Genomic DNA, 19,379 nt, shown 5'->3' with positions numbered 1-19,379 from the left:
GTCCTTGTAATTCTGTATGCATATTTTACAATAAAAAGCTTAAGGTTCCATTCATTATATTACTTCTACCTGCTCATGGTAGGATCACTGGTCATAAGTAATTGGCCATTAGTTTCTCATGGAAGCCCTATGACTATCATCTTTAGAGAATGGGACTGCTGAAATGTCTAAAGCATTAACTAGTTGTTTATCTTAAACTGGGAGAAATTTATGTCAGCAGTTTATGGGCTTTGTGGAAGAAGTTGAACATAGACATTTATTTTAAAACACGACTAAGCAACAACAACAACAAAAACAACAACAACAACAAAAATACTTGAGAAGAGCACCGTGCTGCAGTCCTAAAGTTGTGTCCTAAAGAGTAGGCAAGAGCTAACTAGCCAGAGTTCTAGTGACTAATAACTATTTTCTTTCACTGCAAAACATCTGAATGCTGGGTGTGAGTATGTTTTGTGTATGACTGTAATCAAGGCTGGCAGAAAGTTTGTATAAAGAGCAATTAGTCTTCGGTCCCAACCCACATCCTATCCAAAGTTCACCAACCAAGAAGCTCTTTCTATTTGAACCAGAAAGACACCAGGATATCAAGTTTCTGTAGAAATTTATGCAGCAAGAGATGAGACATAGTGGAAATAGTCAGCATGTGACCCGCTCAGGTCCCAGGCGTGGCAGTAAGTTCTGGAGTAGACAGCCAGGCTCACCAGGTAATCAAGCATGCCAGTGGGATGCGCAGATGCAGACACACACCCTGAAGCCACCACTGCAAGAACCTACACCAGAGAGAACGCTTCCAGGCACTTCCTATTTTGTTTGGTGCCTTGAGACAAGGTACAGCCAGGGATGACTAGACACTTAAGGAAAAGATCTAAAGTAAAGAAGCAGAGAACAAGGAAGAAGAGAAGGAAGACAAAGAGGCCAAGAAAAAAGCAGGAGGGTTAAGAAAAAAGGAGAAATAAAAGAAAAGTGTAGAAAACAGACTAGGAAGTAAAAAGGAGAACAGGGGTTGAGGAAGGGAGAGAAAAAACAATGAAACAGAAAAGGTGGTAATACTTGTCAGTGATGACATGTTGCATACACGATCTGGAAACTTGCCCCGAGTGAATATGAAGGGAAATTTAAAAAGCAAAACAAAATTACACACACACACACACACAACACACACACGGGTTAGAAGAAAATATTGAGAAATCTTGAAACTCTCATGAAGGGGGCGCAGAGGGAAAAAAGTGGAAAAAACACAAAATTGGAGGACCCTTTCAAGAGGCCCAAGGTCTAAATCCAAGGCCCACTTATCAAGAACTCCAGGTAAAACAACAAAAACAGCAGCAAGTTTTCCAAGAAACTTTCCAAGACAATGCAAAATAAAAAAAAATTCTTAGAAATAAAGAGGCATGGAATTAAATCTCTTCCTCTGCAAATTACAGATAAAATCTAAAACTAGAAAATTTAAGAAATAAAAGTTACTTGTATGCCATTTATAACTCTGAAAAGAATTTAATGTATCAAAGATTAAGCCTGGTTGAGCTCAAATCAGCAGGCCAGAGATAGAACAGGGAGTTTCTTACTATAAGACTTATAGAAACCCTTTTCTTTTTAAACTATGCAGACTACTGAACACAATTAAATTTCAAAACCCCATTATACTGATGGGTTGAGAATACTTACCAGTAGAGCTAAGTATGTCATTAAACTAGGAAAAGACATAAGTATCAGTCTTATAATAGTTTTGGTCTCTTTAATAAGGATTTACATGGTGCATATAATTCTACCTATGAGCACTAGTGACATCACTTCATCATTTTATTTAAAGCAAAGGTTAGTACAGCTGTTAAAAACAAATGACTGAGAACACACAAGCATATCAAAGGCAACTACTAAGCCAAACACGAGGTGGGACGGGGAGGGAACTGGGGAAGGGCTAAATGAATGATGAGTGCACGTGTGCCTCTACCAGCTTCTACTTCATTAAGATTTTTTTTGCGGGTTTGGGGATGGAACCCAGAGGCATTTGACCTCCGAGCTACACCCCCACCCTATTTTTTATTCTTTATTTTGAAACAGGGTCTCACTGAGTTGCAGAGGGCCTCACTAAGTAGCTGAGGCTGGCCGCGAACCGCGATCCTCCAGGTCTGAGCCTCCCGAATGCTGGGATTACAAGCGTGCGCCACCATGCCAGGCTAAGATTTCTACTACAATGCAAAAATTAAAAATTAAAAAAAGAATGCTTTATGTGATTCCAAATCTGCAAAACTTAACTAGGAATGCTCTATAGTTTTCTAGAGCAACATAATTCACTCCAAATTAATTCTGCTTATTGATTTAAAAAATAGAATACTAAAATGCAGCCAAATTCTTGCCATCCTCCATACTTATTAGTCAATATTTCATGAATTTCTCTATGCTTCTTTAATGATTATTTTTCATGTTGAACTTACCAAAGCCTTTTTACCAAGGACACAAGATAAAGCCAGTCAATGAATTCTACAACTATTATGATCAAATTCATTAAAAATATCATGAAGGAACAGGAAATGATGAAGGTAAAACTACATGTGATCCCTTTCTCTACTTTTTTAGGGGTCAGGGAGTCCTGGAGATTAGACCCAGGACTTGTGCATGCTAGCCAAGTCTCTACCACTGAGCTACCTGACCCCTTCATTTTGAGACAGGATGTCACTAAATTGTCCAAGCTGGCCTGGAGCTGGCAACCCACATGCCTCAGTCTCCCAAGTAGCCAGGATGTGACTCCATGCCCAGTTCTTTATCTTTCTATTCAAAATTTAAAATAGAATTTGTCAAATTATTTTAAAAAATTGAATTAGTTCACCAAACAAAAACAATGGCTTCTTTTAAGATGATCATAATAGAGCCCAGCGTGGTGGCGGCACACTTGTAATCCCATCATCCGAAGTATGGAGGGTCGGTTCGAGGACAGCCTCAGGTACTTAGTGAGGCCCTTCACAACTCAGTGAGACCCTGTTTTAAAAAATAAAAATACTAAAAAAAAAAAAAAAAAAAAGGCTGAGGGTGTAGCTTGGAGGTACAATGACTCTAGGTTCCATCCCCAGCACAGCGGGGCGAGGGGTGTGGGGGGGAATTGGGAGGCAGAGACCAGAGGATTGTCGTTCGGGGACAGCCAAAGCTACTTAGAAAGGCCCTTTGCAAGTCAGTGACACCCTGTTTCACAAATACGGAGACTAAAGCCGGGCATGGTGGCGCACGCTTGTAATCCCCGTGCTTGGGAGGCAGAGACAAGAGGTTAGAAGCCAGCCTCAGTACTTAGGCTCTTAGCAACTTAGTGAGAGCCTGTTTCCAAATAAAGTATAAAACAGGTCTGGGAGTATAGCCCAGAGGTAGAAAAAGCCCTGGGTTCCACCCCCAGTACCACCAAAAAAGAAAAAAAAAATAGGGCTGGGGGTGTAGCTTGGTGGTACAATGCCTCTGGGTTCCATCCCCAGTACCTCAAAAGAAAAAGAAAAAAAAAAAAAAAAAAGGATGGTCACCTAATAATCCATACCTCCTGGTGTTCATGCTCTTAAGAAATCCTCTCCCCGTAAGTGTGTACTGGCATTATTGACTCATAATGAACAGAATTCAGTGAAGCGATGGACTGCCTCTTTCAAGATCATTGTACAAAGAGACCATGGCTTTCATCGTAGGGACTCTCCTGGATGGCGCGCCCTAAGGGAGCACAGCGGCCGTGTTGTGAAGCAACACTGTGGAGAGGCCGCTGTGGCAAATAACCAACGTAACCCTTGAGTAAGCATGGTACCCCACCCGCCCCAACAGGGCCTTCCAAAGAAGCCACGGCCATGGCCAACAGTTTGCAACTTCAAGAGATTCTGACTAGAGGCACCCAGCTAAGTTGTACCAAGTCCTAACTCACAGAGAAAATTGACATACTAACAATTTATTGTTTTAAACCATGATATTTTAGGGGTAATTTTTTATGCACCAAATAAGTAACTACTGCCCAACCAGTGACTGTGAGCTATAAACATCAGACGCTCTGAGTCTACAGTAACAAAACAAAATTAAAAAAAAGAACCTGTAAGATAAAAGCTCTGACCTTAAGCACTCTTCCTGAGAGGCCGATAATTTCACCGTCTTTTGGCTCCACTTCCGTAGCAGTATTCACATCACCACTTCCTGTCGTATCAATGATATCAATGATTTTTGGTTTTCCATCAGTTGTAATCTGAAAATTGAGACAATTAAAATAATAAATTACACATTTTAGGTTTTAGCCTTTAAAAAGCAATGCAAATCCATGTGTGTGCATAATTTTATTTTTCTACAAAATTCCACATTTGTTACATATTTTTTGTGGCACTGGGGACTGAACCCCAGACTTGTGTGCACTAGTAGGCAAGGGCTCTACTACTGAGCCACATCCTCAGCTGGGAACTGGTGGTGGTTTAATATATTTATATGACAAATATGTGTTGTGTGTGTGTGTGTGTGTGTTACACAGTGTTTTAGGTGTTGGGGAATAGTAGTAATTGGTACACAAAAATCCTTGATTGTAGAGTAAGGAAGTACTCAGTAAAATACAGACAGGAAAACTAAGCAGAGAGGGGAGGCAGGTGATGCAGACTTTCAATATTAACTCGGTTGATTGAAGAAGGGCTTACTGATCAACATTTGAGAAAAGATCTGAAGGTGAGCTAACAAGTCCAAGTTCAAACTTAACATGCCCCAAATAGGTTTTTCCCTAGATGCTGCCATCTCAGGAATCACCGCACACCCAGCTGCACAAGCCAGAACTGTTCCTACTTCAATGACTACGCGTTTATGCTTCACAAAGCTATCACACTTCCCTGTCAATTCTTCCTCTAAAACAAGAGTTCAAATCCATCTTCTCTGATTTTCACTACCATAATTCAGATCCTCCAAATCAGTAGCAGCTTTTGCCTTTCTGGTGTGGACCACGTCCCTCAAGGTCTCTTGGCTTCCCCGTTGCCCCCATGAAGAGCGACGTTGAAGTAAGCTCTGCTCTAAACCCGTCCGTGGATTCCCAAAGCACAGAGCACACAGGAGCGGCCCTCCCACTCCCAGTCCTTCGAGTGTCTCACTATGCTCACCTCCTTCCCGTTCTTGGAACAGGCCAAACTTTTCCCCATCTTGAGATTTTGTGCACAGGGTCCTTGTGCCAAGAATTCTTTATCTCTGGATGTTCCACAATAGTCAATCTTTCATTTCAGCTTCCTAGCAAACTATCAACCCCATTCGAAAGGCCTCCCCAGTGATTATTCTTCCATGTACCTTGTTTCATGCAGAGCATAATTCAGTTTGTTTCACAGGTGATTATTAGTTTCTCTTATCAGAATATAAGTTCCTTAAGGGCAGAAACAATGTCTGTTCTATTTACCAAAATATACCCCAAACCTAACAGTGCTTGGCAAGCACTCAAACATTATACTAAAAGATCTGATGCTAATTACCCAGTGTTAACTCTAATTTTAGTAAGATAAGGTTTCCTACCTGCTACTAATTATCAGCTGGGCCACTGATGACTGCTACAGGAAAACAGTACTATTTTCAAGAGAAAAATCACTGTCAGGATCTATCTGGGATAGCTCTGCACAGAGAACGTGGTGCATTCGAGTTATATGTACTAAGCTACCAGCAGACATCAGGAATAGAGATATAAGGCCTGAAAAAGAGAAGACCACTGACCTCAAGTAAGGAATGTAAAATTGTAAGAAGTGGGAGATAAAATGTCAACAGTGTATTTGAGCACATAGCCTTCAGATTTCTCTTCTACCTGGAGAGTGCAAGCTCTGTAAGACAAAGCTTAGGGTCCACTTCTGAGTCTGACAAGCATGCATTCTTCCCCAACACTAAGTATTTCCTCTGTAGTAACCCCAAATCTTTGTAGCTAAGATATATCCCAAGGAAGGAGATGGAAACCCATGAAATGCAGGAAACAAAGCACATTTTTTTTTTCTTTACAAGGCAAAGCAATGGGTGCTGATGGACCCAAATCTTACTTCAGTCATACTGCCACAGAACTGAGGATCTGACACACTGAAGAAGCCACAAAAGCCCCCTATATAGCTATTTTTATGAATGGTAATTCTTTAACTGGATGTTTATTTCTTGTTAGCTGTCTATGCTAGTAATAAAATTCTGAAAATCAGAAGGTTCACTATCATAATTCAGAAAAAAAAATCACTGGAAGTCATACTAAGCTCTGATAAAATTATGGAAAAATTTTAGTCACATATAAATTTTCAAAGAATGGTCTAAGTATCAAAGTAACAAAGAAAAAATTTAAGCAAGAAGTTAATACTACCTATTAATTTGAAAGATACCATAGCTTATCCTCACCTCAAAGAGGAATCAACTTCAATGACTTGAAATCAAGGATAATGAGATCACTAATAAGTCAAACTATGTCTTTAATTAGAAACCCCATTATTGGTATATGAGCAAAGGAAAAAAGCCTAATGTGTTATTGTGACTTATTTACCATCTATTATTTCCATAAGCTTTCCTTACAAAGATCTCTCTCTCTCACTCCCATATACAAGAATATGCAAATTCTCACTAAAAATTCTCATTTATGCAATTTTTCTATACATGTATTTAACACTCAAGAAATCTAACCAATATATCTAAAGATTAAAAAAGACAATGGAATTTAGAATTAGAAAAAATATCATGTTTAACATTGAAAACCACATGAGAATTTTGCAATGGAGCTTTGAGAGAAGGAAGAAACTGTTAACAATAAAACTATATCCATCAACTCTGAGGGACAGGTGCCCAAGGAAGAGAGGGACTGGAAGCTTGGACAGAGTGATTATGGGTAGAGCTGTGATAATTAACCTGTATCTCGGAGTGGAAACACTGATAAATGCTGGCCAGATGAACAGAAATTTCCCAAAGGTTTTCCCCAAATGTCAAGAATCTAAGTTACTTTATGTCTTTACTGTAATCATTATGGTGGAGGAATTGATGAGGGTTGTGAGCCATTTACTAAACATCTGTAGAGTTCTCCAGAAAAGGGAGAAGTTTGCAAACTATACTGAACAAAACTAAGTAAATGTGTAAGTACTTAATAGAAATTTCAGGGAACAAACAAAATGTTTTTATGCAAGAGAACATTTCTTAAGAAAATACTATATTGTGACTTTTATTCTGAGAACATAGTGAATGAATGAGACAATCTTTCAGAACATTAACTATTAGGTAAGACAGAGACAAGAATACAAGAGAGATTAAGTACTATAAAAAGTAATAAAAAGTAAAATTAGTAACCAGTTATATATACAATACATAATTACTTAGTCTATTTTAGTGAATGTAAAAGTAAATTTGGGGGGAATTACTTGGTATCGTCCTTTCCCAACCTTTTTTTTTCCTACATGAGGAAATTATATTCCCCCCTTATGCATATATTTTTTTAGGCAGATTTTTACACAATTTTTTTTTGCTATATCTTTCAAAGAATTTTAACTTAGCCAGGAAAAAGATATGTAAACAGAAATAGTAAAACAAAATGAACAAATTGCTATGAAAGCAAAGAGAGGAAAAAATGAAACGACTCAGTCAGCAGAGATTGGGCCCTATTCATCACTGGAACCACAAGGCCCTAGCACAAAGGCTATCACATATAGAGCAGGGGGCTGAATTAAATCAATGGATTTCCCAAAAGTCATGGGTCAAGACATAGCTGCATCTTAAAAGGATTAAGCAAGAGTTTACAGGTGATTGTGGAGGCTAGCTGGCAGATTAAATGATACATGCAAAGGCATGTGTTGGGAAAAGTCTGAGTGGAGAAGAGGGAAATGGTCAAGGGGGAAGCACAGGGTGAAAGGTGGTGGGCGCTGGAGAAATCACAGAGGAAGTAGTGGGACTGAGGCTACACCCTGAGGTGGCTAAAGGTGGACGGTGAAGGGTCTTCCATGCAAAGTTCAAATTAAATTTTTGAATTTTTATTCAACAGCAATTGGAATTCCAAAATGGTTTTATTTTGAACAAGGTTCATTTTTTAAGTAAATAAGTTTGGCAATACAAAACCTGGCTCAAAGAGAAGACTGGTGGCAGACAGACCTAAAGGAGTGTGTGTTCTGGTCCAGTTCAAGTTCCATGCTGTTGGTGACCCTGATAGTCCAGCTCTCACTGTAACCCCTCTCCCCCCACCTTATCAATCTGTTGGTGGAGTTTTCAGGATTTCATTTAACCTAAGATTGGGCACCTGTGGGTGCTTGAATAGTGTGATTCTTATGCCTCGCTTGCTTTCCATCCTCCACTTTTTTTAATGAAGATTTAAAGAAGTTTATTAGAAAGATAGAAATACAGAAAATAGAAATACAGCTCTATACCAGACTGGCATGGAGGGGTGACTCGAAATGAATACACCTCATCCTCTACTTTTGAACAGGGACAGAAAACTGTAAGAGAACTTGGCCAAAGGAAGTCACCAGGGAATAAGACAAGCCATGTAGTCTTCAAATTTTCACTTGTACCTTTAGCCCTTTACTCAAGTCCCATCTGGCTTCCCAAATGGCCAGTTTAACCTTGTCTTCCTCTTTCATTCTGCCTTTTATTTCTATTCACCTTCTTACATCAATGACATATACATAGATCTACAACAAAATTTATCAAAGGTTAAAAAAAACCCTAAAATTTCATTCATATTTACAAGCTACCTTGCTGAATTTCTTGTGTGTGTGTGTGTGTGTGTGTGTGTGTGTGGTACTGGAGTTTCTGGACACCCTTCTACCTCCGGGCTACACTCCCAGACCTATTTAATATTTTTTAACCTGGAAATTTGGAAACAGGGTCTTTTAAGCCAGCACGGCTGACTTCGAACCTGCGTGATCCTCCAGTCTCCACCTCCCAAACGTGGGGATTACAAGCGTGCGCCACCACGCCTGGCTTTAATTTCTTATAAAACAGTGTGTGTGTTTCTGGGGACTGAACCCATGGGCATTCCATATCTGAGCTACACATCAGCCCTATTTTATTTTATATTTTGAAACAGCGCTAAGGCTGAGAACTTGTGATCCTCCTGTCTCAGCCTTCTAGGTACTGGGATTACAGGCACGGGCCACCACGCCTGCCTGCTGAATTTCTTTTAAGTGGCCCTCTTTAGGTCAATACCTCTTAAATTGTTGGAAGAATTATGTTTCATATGATTTCAATATTTTACTGTTTGCATATTTGTCATTATATGCAAATATCTAATACAGATAGTAAGTCAAGACCTAGCATAAACTCATTCTGCTAAATACAGTTACTTTAAAAATTAAGGGTTTAATAGTTTTGAGAACTTTAAAAAGTTACATATAATTTATCCTCTCAATTTTCATAGCAACAACATGAGGTGAAAATTATTGTTACTTTATAGAGAATAATAAATTTGATAAGCAGATCTGGAAATTCTACAAATTTCTGAGCAGTAGTGCTCCATACTTTTCTTATTCTCTTATACTGACAAAACCAAAGAACCACTTAGGAGAACCAGCTGTTCTCCTCCTACTTGTGCCTACAAAAAGTAAATACACACCACAGCAGAATACAAGCATTACAACTCTGTAACAAAGTCTCAATGAAGTGGTAACTGCCACTGTTTTAAGTTTAGGCTATTAATACAATAGCAAGTAAACAAGTAGTTACTAGGAGGGAACTCATCACCTGGTCTTCTTATAATTCACAGAAGCTGCCAGGCAAGAACCACCATAAGCACCAGGAAGCAAGATTCCCAGAGTGAACCTGGCTTCTGCATTACTTCCCAACTTCCAAAAAAACTACCTCAATTATCAGAATGCACAAAGATTAAGGGGTGGGGGCGCCAAGGGAGAGGCAAGAGAGAATTATTAAACACCACTGTGTAGTATAGAAAGGGACTGGGACACACAGATGAAGGACTGATGAAGTTATCAGCATACAGTAGGGTCAGTTAAGGGAAACTTTGGGAGATGGATCTTGAACAAAGGTTATATTCAGTTGATTGGTGGATTTCAGTAAAAGGCTAAATGGATTAAGGTTTCAAGACAATTCCTTTTAAGAGGAACATATTATTTAAATCATCTCTGGGTATGGTCCCCTGATATTTAAGTTGCCTAAGGCAAAACTAAATAGTATTTAAAAATCATAACTAAAGTATGCTCTCTTATGTTCTGAAGGACAATTTCAAAATGCCTGAAAAGTTCGCCCAAATCAAGCTAAATTGGCTTCTCCTTGTGCAAAACGAAGGCTAAACCACCAAATTCAATGACACTAAACAAATACACTGCAGATCGCTTAAAATAGAATAAGCAAAACTATAAGAAGAAAGAATTCCGGAAGTGGACCGAATCCTGACAACTCGGCTTTGGTGTTTAAAAGAAACGACCCTTCCCCAAACCAAACCTCCCAAACTACAGCAATAACAATTAAGTTCTGATTGACTGGGGGAGAGACACATGTTTTTTAATAACCTGGCTTCCCGATGTTAAAAATGGTAAGACCCTTGTTTTGAGAGTATCAGGCGAGGGCAGTGGCCAGGACACGAGGGACGTCTAGAGAGGGCGGCGTGGTGGGAGGGGGCCCCGGAGTGTCCGGCCTGGCAGCGCCTAAGCAAGAAGGGGCTTCGCTGGGGCCAGGAGCGGCGCCCAGCTCCCCGCCGGCCGCGCCAGGCTTTTGTCTGGGCCGAGGTGGCCCCGCGGGCCCTGGCCAGCCCGCACCCGGGACCCGGGTCCCCGTGCGGACGCGGAGCCTCCCGCGCCGGCTCTGCCCTGTGCCCGCGGCCGGCGGCCGGCGCTGCCCGCCGAGTGGGCCCGGCCTGGCGGGCCGGGAGGCTGCCGGCCCGCGTCCCCGCCGCGCCGGGCCTCGGGGGCTGCTTCACCTGCATGCCCGGAGCCCCGGGGTCGACCCCGGTGTCCAGGACGGCGATGAGGACCCCCCGCCCGTCATACTCCGGGTAGCGGCAGAGGAAGGAGGCGGCCCCGGTCTCTTTCTTCGGCAGGAGACCGTGAAAAGGGAAGGGCTCCTCGGTCGCGGCGGTGGCCATGGACGCGGACTGGAGGACGGGCGAGGAAGAGGCAAACTGCCAGGCTGCGCGCGGACGAGCAGCGCGAGGGCACCCGGGCGGCCGCGGGCCAGAGGCGGGGGCGAGGGGCGGGGCCTGCCGCCGCCGGCCAATCACGGCCCGCCAGGGCGAGGCGGCCAATCGCGCGCCGCTACGTAAGCTAACGGCGCCGCCGTCCGGAGCCAGGCCGGAGTGTTGCTCGGGCTGCAGTGAAGGGGGCGGAGTCTGACGGCATAACTGGAGGGTTCAGTTCTCGAACCCGGGGTCTTAAAGAGACCCGCAGCTGGGCTGTATCTGAGAGCCGGCCTTCCAGCGCAGGCCCGAAGCACTCCTCCAGAACCGGGAAGGAACTGCGCTACCTGCCAGGAATAGCGGGAACCCGCGCACCTGGCCGGTGATGGTTTCCCAACTTGGGGAGGGAAGTTGGGCGCCGCTGCGGCGGGGTCCCAGGCCCGAGCCGAGCCGAGGCGAGGCGGCCTGGGAGAGCGGCGAGGTCCAGAGCACCCTCTCCCGGCGTGAGGAGTGGTGGGAGCACGGGGAGGGGACCGGCCGGAGCTGCTGTCAACAGGAAGTGGCTTTTCGGCTGTCCGGTGGCCGGCTAGCTGCGACAAAGCCGGGCTGAGCCGGACCCTCCTGTGCTCATTGCTTGCCCTGGGCATCTGGGGGTCCTGAAAAAACAAAACAAAAGAGAAAAAAATTTTTTAAATTAAAGTTGAAATTCTTCATTGCGCCTTTTCGAGACTCCACTCAATTATGGAGCAGGTGCAGATCCCCAGCACTGGCAATCACTGCCTCAGTGGGCCTTTAGTGATGTGTTTGTGTTCATTCCAGGGTAAGCTTAGCCTTCGTGTGTGTACGCTGAAAACCTCTTTGGCAATCGCATAAGGACTTTTTTTTCTCAGAGCAGTGTTTTTTAAATGCATAAAATGAAATCCATAGGTTTACAAAGGAAATAAATCATGTTGAAATACAGTTATAAAAACATTAAACCGATTTTGTTCTATGGCAGTAGTTTGCATGTGTGTATAAGTAATATATGTATTCCTTTTTGCATTAAATGACGAGATAGCACCAAATCTAGTCAACTGCCATAATTTCAAAATAATCAAGTGAGCGAGCATAAATGACATTTTAAGATGTCTGGAACAACCACACAGATAAATTGACTATTTTACTGGTAATAGAGTAACAGTAACTGCTATGATTTCTCTGATTATTGCCCACATCCCTAATTAAAAGAAACATTAAATTAGGTTGGTGAAAATAGATTTTTTTTTTCTTATATGACGTTTTTATTTTCCTTGTGATGTTGGGAATTGAACCCCGGGGCATTCTAAGCTACACCCCCCGCTGCTTTTAGCTAGGTTGCTAAAACTTGAGTCTTGCTAAGTTGCTAAAACTGGCCTCCAACCTTCAGTCGTCCTATCCCAGGGGAATTTATATCCATGAACTCCAGGTTAAAATGTCTAGTTCCTATGTATACATTTCTAAAACAAGGGATTAAAGATACTCTCCTCGAATTCTCAAATGTTACTTTAATTGTTTCCACTGAGTTAAAAAAGCATGACAGGAAAAGCAGAAGTTAATGTTTTCCTTTTTATTTGCAATTGTGTTTTCATTACCTCTAGAGAAGAATTTTAATTTTAGCGGGAAGGAAAAGGGAATGGCATTCTCAGAAGACATTCAGAATAACATGGCTTGCGGTTTCAAATGAGCCATGGTTCTATCACTTCATTTTACAGATGAAGAAACAGAGCTACACAGAGGAAGGACTGTCACGGGTTACAAAGCAAGGTATTGGAAAAGCTGGATTCCAGTCTCCATGGTCTGTCCCCACTACAGCCCCATGTCATGTGCCTTGTGAGTATAAACCCCCACCCGATGAGTGAACAGGGAATGAAATGTTCATTATGAAACCTAAGCGGCAGGATTTTCATTAGACTTCTCTGACAGTATTCTTCAAGTCGTTATTTTTCATTGTGTATCCATACAATGTATTAGAAAAATTATGTATCCCTTTGGCTGTGAGATGACATCTAAATTTGTCATAAGTTGAGGAAGTTGTAAAACATGTAATTTCTGGCATAAAATACCAGCATTCTTTAATGAAACTTTTACATCACTCCTTTAAATATATCTGGTTGAATGTAACTTTGATACTTACCATTATTTATAAAATACATTTAAATCAGTCAGACATTATACATCAATGTTTCTTCTTAAAATTTATTTCTCTTCTACACAGATTTTGAGCCTAATGTGACTTACATTTATAATGGAAGGGCATCTTGATCATTTTATTATCTACAACAGAAATGTCTACTAATATTTAATTTTCATTTTAAATTTTTTTCTGGGATCAAAGTATTAAAATTTTCTTTTGGATTGCTATTTCAGTTGCAAAGGTGATCAAAACCACATGAATAAATCTTAAGCCTTGATTTTTAAATGGTGGACTGGAGATACTCAGTTTTAGAGCACAATCCAGAATATGCCAGGCCCTGGGTTTGATCCTAGCACTACACACACACACATACACACACACACTTGAAAATGCAGCTTTTAAAAAGATGCTTCGACAGGGTTCCTTCCCATGTCTGTTTCTCCTGTAAAATTGAAACCATCAGCTGATAACCTTCTAGGGAGCAAAACCAAGAGATAGAATTATTATGTAACTTTCCTCTAAAGTGACATGAACAAGATTCAGCAGCACAATCACGCCCATTTTATGAACCACTCATGAAAGATGTCATCTTTTGCTATAACCTTCACCTAAATTGGAGAAGAGGTGGATTTAATGAGACAAAGGAAAAGTCTAATGGAACACACAGGAGAGCCCTATAAGCTGCTATGTCTTGGTGTTTATTTCCCAATGTTTGTTCTTTATAGTAAATTCTGGGATAATTTTAAAAGATAACTTTTGACTAATTTCCATTTTGTTTTGTTTTGTTATTACGGTACTGGGGATTGAACCCAAGGACAATCTACCTCCAAGCTACACCTCCAGCCCTGTTTTTTTTTTTAATTATTATTCTTTATTTTGAAACAAGGTCTTCTCACTAAATTGCAGAGGGCCTCATTAAGTAGCTGGGGCTGACCATGAACCTGTAATCCTCCTTTCTCAGCTCTCAAGTACTGATATTACAAGTGTGTGCCACTATGCCTGGCTACTATTTGTTTTTTAAAAGATGCATTGGTTTGAGCATTGGACTTTAATTAAGCAAGGCTTTACTGGCAGTATTTCAAATTGCCCTTTTATTTGACGCTTCAGGGATTATTATACCTGAAGGCAATAATAATGCAATTATTAGATAATAATTGATAATAATGCAATAATAACTAGATAATAATAATCTAATAATAATTAGATAATAATGCAATCTTATTAGATTCGGAATGTATGTCTTTTTTTTTCCCCCTCTAAAATGTGAGAGACCCAGCTATGAAATAGGAGGTGCAGAGAATAGCTACAACCTTCCACCATAGGCACATTGTCAGGCAGGTCAGTTTAGAAAGTAGATACGATGTTTAAGCATCTAGAAATTGACCGTGTTGACATAGGCTGTGACTTCATACCACAGTTTAAAGACCACTAGCTTATATAAAGCTTGAAAAATTTTAACAATATACAGTCATTTATTCTTTATCTTCAGGTCCTAGTATTTTACATGATATTTACTTATACTTTTTCTTTCTTTGACTTAACGATATTCCCAGCTAAGGGGAATTTTTAACTGCTAAGTCAGTTTGTGCTACTTGGATATGGGAAAGAACAAGTAGATGACAGAAGAAGAAACAATGAAAATGCAGATAAGGAGACACAGGCGGAGGAGGAAGGGGAGGCAAGGAGAAGCAGAGTCATCAGACCAAGGTCTCAGTTGCCCAGAGTAGAGTAGTAGGCTGGCAGCACAGAGGCTCACACACAGCATTGTTCAAAGCGGGAAGTGCTGAATCGATGTCAGCAAGGCTCCTTCGAATCACTGGTCCATTTAAGGGTGCCAGTCGATGCGCTGGGGGCAGCGAAAGGTAATATTGCTGCAGCGTATTGTTTAGAGGATATCTTTAAAAATGCCCCAAACTGTAGAGATCCTGTAAGCATCCAGCACATCTCAGCTACCACGCTTTTAAATGGTCCTCAGCATTTGCGGGAAAGCTACTCCTCCCGGCGGAGGCTCCCAGCCAGTGGCTGATGGCTGTAGGAATACCGAAGCAGGTCGGTTCCGTGGAGATGGGAATTTCTTTGCCAGCGGTCTTCACCTTCAGAACTCTCCTGTGGCTTTGCCAAGCCTTTCCTCGACTGCATGGTGTCTAGGACACTGCTATTCAGCCCTCTCTCCCTCCCCTCTCTACTCAAGGTCACACCTGCATCACTGGCCTGAAGCCTCTCCAGACTTTTGCAGCCACTTGGCTATTTTATACCCCGCACAGGCACTTTCCCCTTATGGAATCTCTGTTTAATTCTAATATATAATATACATGTATTCCTGTATGTGTACCTAAGAAATCTCAATGTCCTGCAGGAAAAAAACAATCTTTCCAATTGGATTTATCCTCTCAATTTCAATCTCGGGACAGTCTGAGAATTTTGCTGTGGAGCCTCCAGGGTTGATTGCCACAGACTCTAAGGAGCCACACCCATTTTTTCCATGTGCCATTCAATTATTTTCTTCCATTTATTTATTTTTGCCTGGTGCTGGGGATTGAACCCAGGGCCTTATGTATGCCAAGCAAGTACTCTACCACTGAGCTACATCCCTAGCCCCCAAATATTCTCATTTTCTATGGGTGTAATGATATAGATATAAAGTGGTGTAGGTGTAAATATGGGTGTAACGGTTGGGAAACCCTGATATCGGGACTATCTGTCTTTGGAGGGATGCAAATGAGGGCTAGTAGTAATAACTTTTATTATATATCAGAAAGCACATATTATAATTGCTCTCTTACTGTATGGCAATCATTCACTCCAAAGCCAGACAGAAAAAGGAATTAGATATAGGTTCTACCAATAAGATGTTTTATGCTGGAGGTGGTGGTGCACACTTGTAATCCTAGCATCTGGGAGGCTGAGAAAGGAGGATTGTGGTTTGCAGACAGCCTCCGCTACTACTCAATGAGGCCCTCTGCAACTTGGTGAGACCCTGTTTCAAAATAAAAAATAAAAAATAGGGTTGGGGGTGTAGCTTGGAGGTAGCATGCCTCTGGGTTCCATCCCCAGTACTACAAAAAAAAAAAAGACTTTATTATCTAAAATCTCTCATTTTTGAGCAAAATAGTCTTATAGTCACCCATACTTGGCTGCTCTATGGCTCTTATTAGCTGACTTCGTTGAGGTTCCTCTTAGCATGCCTTGGTTTCTGAGCCAGTTGTTGCTCATCAGAAAACAATGGTCTCTCTTATCTGCAGTGTCTTTTTCTATGGTTCCAATTACCCACAGTCAACTGCAGTCCTGAAATATTACACGGAAAATTCTAGAAATCAACAGTTCATGTTTTAAATTGTCTTTCTGATGAAACCTGATGAAATGTTTTGCTATTCTGATCCATTCTTCCAAGCCATCCCTCTGTCCAGCGTATCTACCCTGTATATCCTGCCTGCCGGTTGGTCAGGTGGTTAGTCACCTAGCAGCAGTCTCAGTAATCAGCATCACATATAGAGTCGGGTGTTATCTGTAGCTTCAGGTATCAACTGAGAGTCTGGGGACATATCTCTCACTGATAGGGAGAGATTACTATGTCAGTAAACCAGTATACAGGACTCTAGCTAGAGCTGAAATATTCACTGAGGTGAGAGAGTTTACTCCTGGGAAACCAGACAGATTTGCAGACTCGAAAATGAGGCAACAATTGTGAAAATTTAGGTTGTGGAGGCCGTAGGCTGATAGAACGCGGCAACAGCAAATGGCCGTGAATTTCTAGCCCTATGCAGACCTCAGTATTGGAGGTAAGGAGACTGGCTTTGGAGTCTAAGTTTGGGCTGGCTCTGTCTTGGCTTGTGCTTTTGGACAGGAGAGAACTTCTCTGGGCCTCAGTTATCTTGTGTGTATGTGGGAAAGAGTTACTGGAGACCACTTTTGTTTTTTTAGTGATGGACATTTTATCACATTTGTGATACAAAGGTGTTTGATCAGTTATCAGCCAAGAAGCTATGGAACTTTGCTGTTCTCTTGTTAAGCACTTTGAGGTCACAGTTTTGGTCCTGAAATTATGCCATCACCATCGTCTTCCTCACCAGAGTGTTTCTTGAGGATGTTCAGAGAAGTCAGGCCAATTTGACAGTTCTCCTGAAATTGTAAAGCCTCATTTCTATCAATCCCACTGAGTTTTTCTGTTGCAAAACACAGGTTTTCCTTTTCAAATAGTTTCTCAGCCATCTGGAGGGCATAGAGATGACATTGAAGATAATGAGCACCATTTTTAACATTGGACAGCGAGCAGATTCTCCAGCTGCTCCAAGACTCCAGAGTGGACGGGGGAATGACGGTGGCCCCACCATGCGGTTAGCCACCATGCAGCCAGCCTCCTCCTGGGCTTGAAATCCTGACTCTCCCCTCCCCTTTAGCAGAGCTGCCCAGGGAGGCAGTCTGTCATTTCAGTCAGCTGCTGGGTGTGCTGGTGGGCTGCAGCCACATGGCCAGGGCCCAACCTCCCCCTTTCTGGATGAAGGGTGTGGGGTATCTCAGGAGCTGGGCGGTACCCTCAGAATGCCACATCAGCGGCCACCTGGCCTGGTGATGTGCTCCTGCAACAACATTTCCTATGCTGGGTGTTTCTTTATAGTCAGAAAGGAGAGGGGGGAAAAAATGAATCAGTTCACACTTGATTTTAGCCAAAGGTTAGAAGCAATCAAATCGATTCAGTTTCAAAATGAGTTTTAAATGTCACATCCTCCAGGACAGAGGAGGGGATATGCACTCTTAGCATAATAAGGCTAGTATTATACAATAAGTACAGCCAATGTTATGTAAAAAGGAGAAATATGTCTTTTTCACATAAGAAGATAGATGCCTTTGAAAAGAAACGCGTACTTGGAGCAGTGAGATGTGTTTAATTCCAAAGATTGTATTTGGTGAAGTTAAACCACAGTCCACAGAGAAGTCTCCGTATCTCATATCTGTGAGGCCAGAGATGCTTTCTCCCTCCACAGAACCAATTGACACTGGGAAGAACAGGAAATCTGTTGACTTCCAGAGGACATTACAGCCTGTAGAATGAAAGACATGAGAAAAATGTGTTGTAGTTGGGCTTGATTAATTGTGTGGGGCAGATGGTAGGTCCTGGGCCAAGCCAGAGGAGGCCTTGTGCAGCAGACTTCTCTACATGCAGTACAGACAAGAGCTCCATCGTGGGCCAGTACCCAATTATTTGGCCCTTTGCAGTTTTATTCAGCTGTAAAATCTTCATTGACGCCCTAGTAAATAATTGCTTCAAGGCCAGGTATGGTGGCACATGCTTGTAACCCAGTACTTGGGAGGCTGAGACAGGAGGATTGCAGGTTTGAGGACAGTCTCAGCAAGTAGTGAGACTCTCATCAACCTAGCGAGACCCTCTTTTAAAATAAAAATAAAATAGGGCTGGGAGTATACTTTGGAGGTAGAATGCCCCTGAGTTCAATCCCTAGTTAAAAAAAAAAAAAAATTGCTTCAAATCTTTGTCACTCAGGACCGTCGAGGCCATGCTGAGGCAGTTTATAAGCCCGTTTCTGCAATATTAGCGACATTTCATATGCTATATTCCAGGTAGGCTGGGAGCTCTGCTCCAGTTTGTTCTTGCCCTTGGGTCCAGGTTGAAGGAGCAGCACTGTCTCTGTGTCTCTAATGTAGGTGGTCACCTTGGCAATGCCAGCAAGGCCAGAGGAGAAAGCCTGTCTCTTCAGGCTTTCACCAAGTCTGCGAATGTTCCATTGACCAGAGAAAGTCCTAGGCCAAGCCCAAGCTAAGGGAGGAGGAAATGCATTTTATCTTGTGCTCAGAGAACCATCTCAATCTGTTTGGCTGGTATACAAATCCCATAAAGTATATAGCTTATAAATAACGGAATTGTATTTCTTAGCTGGGTGTGGTGGTGCACGCTTGTAATCCCCGTGCTTGGGAGGCAGAGACAGGAGGATCACGCAGGTTCGAAGCCAGCCACGTGCGCTGGCTTAGGAGACCCTGTTTCCAAATAAAAATATAAAAATAGTTCTGGGAGTATAGCCTGGAGGTAGAAGGGCTTCCAGGAACCCCAGTACCACCAAAAAAAAAAAAAAAAAAAAAAATGTATTTCTTACAGTTCTAAAGGCTAGGAAATTCAGGGTCAAATTGTGGGCAAATTGTGTATCTGGTGAGGGCCTACTTTCTGGTTCACAGATGGCTGGC

General features: G+C 42.0%; 1 protein-coding gene across 2 annotated transcripts in view; it reads right to left on the bottom strand.

Moving 5' to 3' along the window:
• The window catches only part of TPP2 (tripeptidyl peptidase 2), a gene marked incomplete at both ends in the record, with an annotated part of 90,118 nt that extends 79,113 nt beyond the window's left edge, over positions 1 to 11,005 (bottom strand). For both annotated transcript variants that reach the window (XM_080688890.1, XM_080688891.1), the window contains 2 exons: positions 4,070 to 4,198; positions 10,841 to 11,005. In XM_080688890.1, the coding sequence (XP_080545016.1) occupies positions 4,070 to 4,198; positions 10,841 to 11,005 (294 nt within the window). The remainder of the gene's footprint in view (positions 1 to 4,069; positions 4,199 to 10,840) is intronic.
• Positions 11,006 to 19,379: the final 8,374 nt, after the last annotated feature.

This window comes from Muscardinus avellanarius, assembly GCF_963383645.1.
Source record: "Muscardinus avellanarius genome assembly, chromosome: 2".
Classification (NCBI taxonomy): domain Eukaryota; kingdom Metazoa; phylum Chordata; class Mammalia; order Rodentia; family Gliridae; genus Muscardinus; species Muscardinus avellanarius.
Note: the sequence above shows the minus strand (reverse complement) of the source record. Positions and strands in the feature narration are given on the sequence as shown.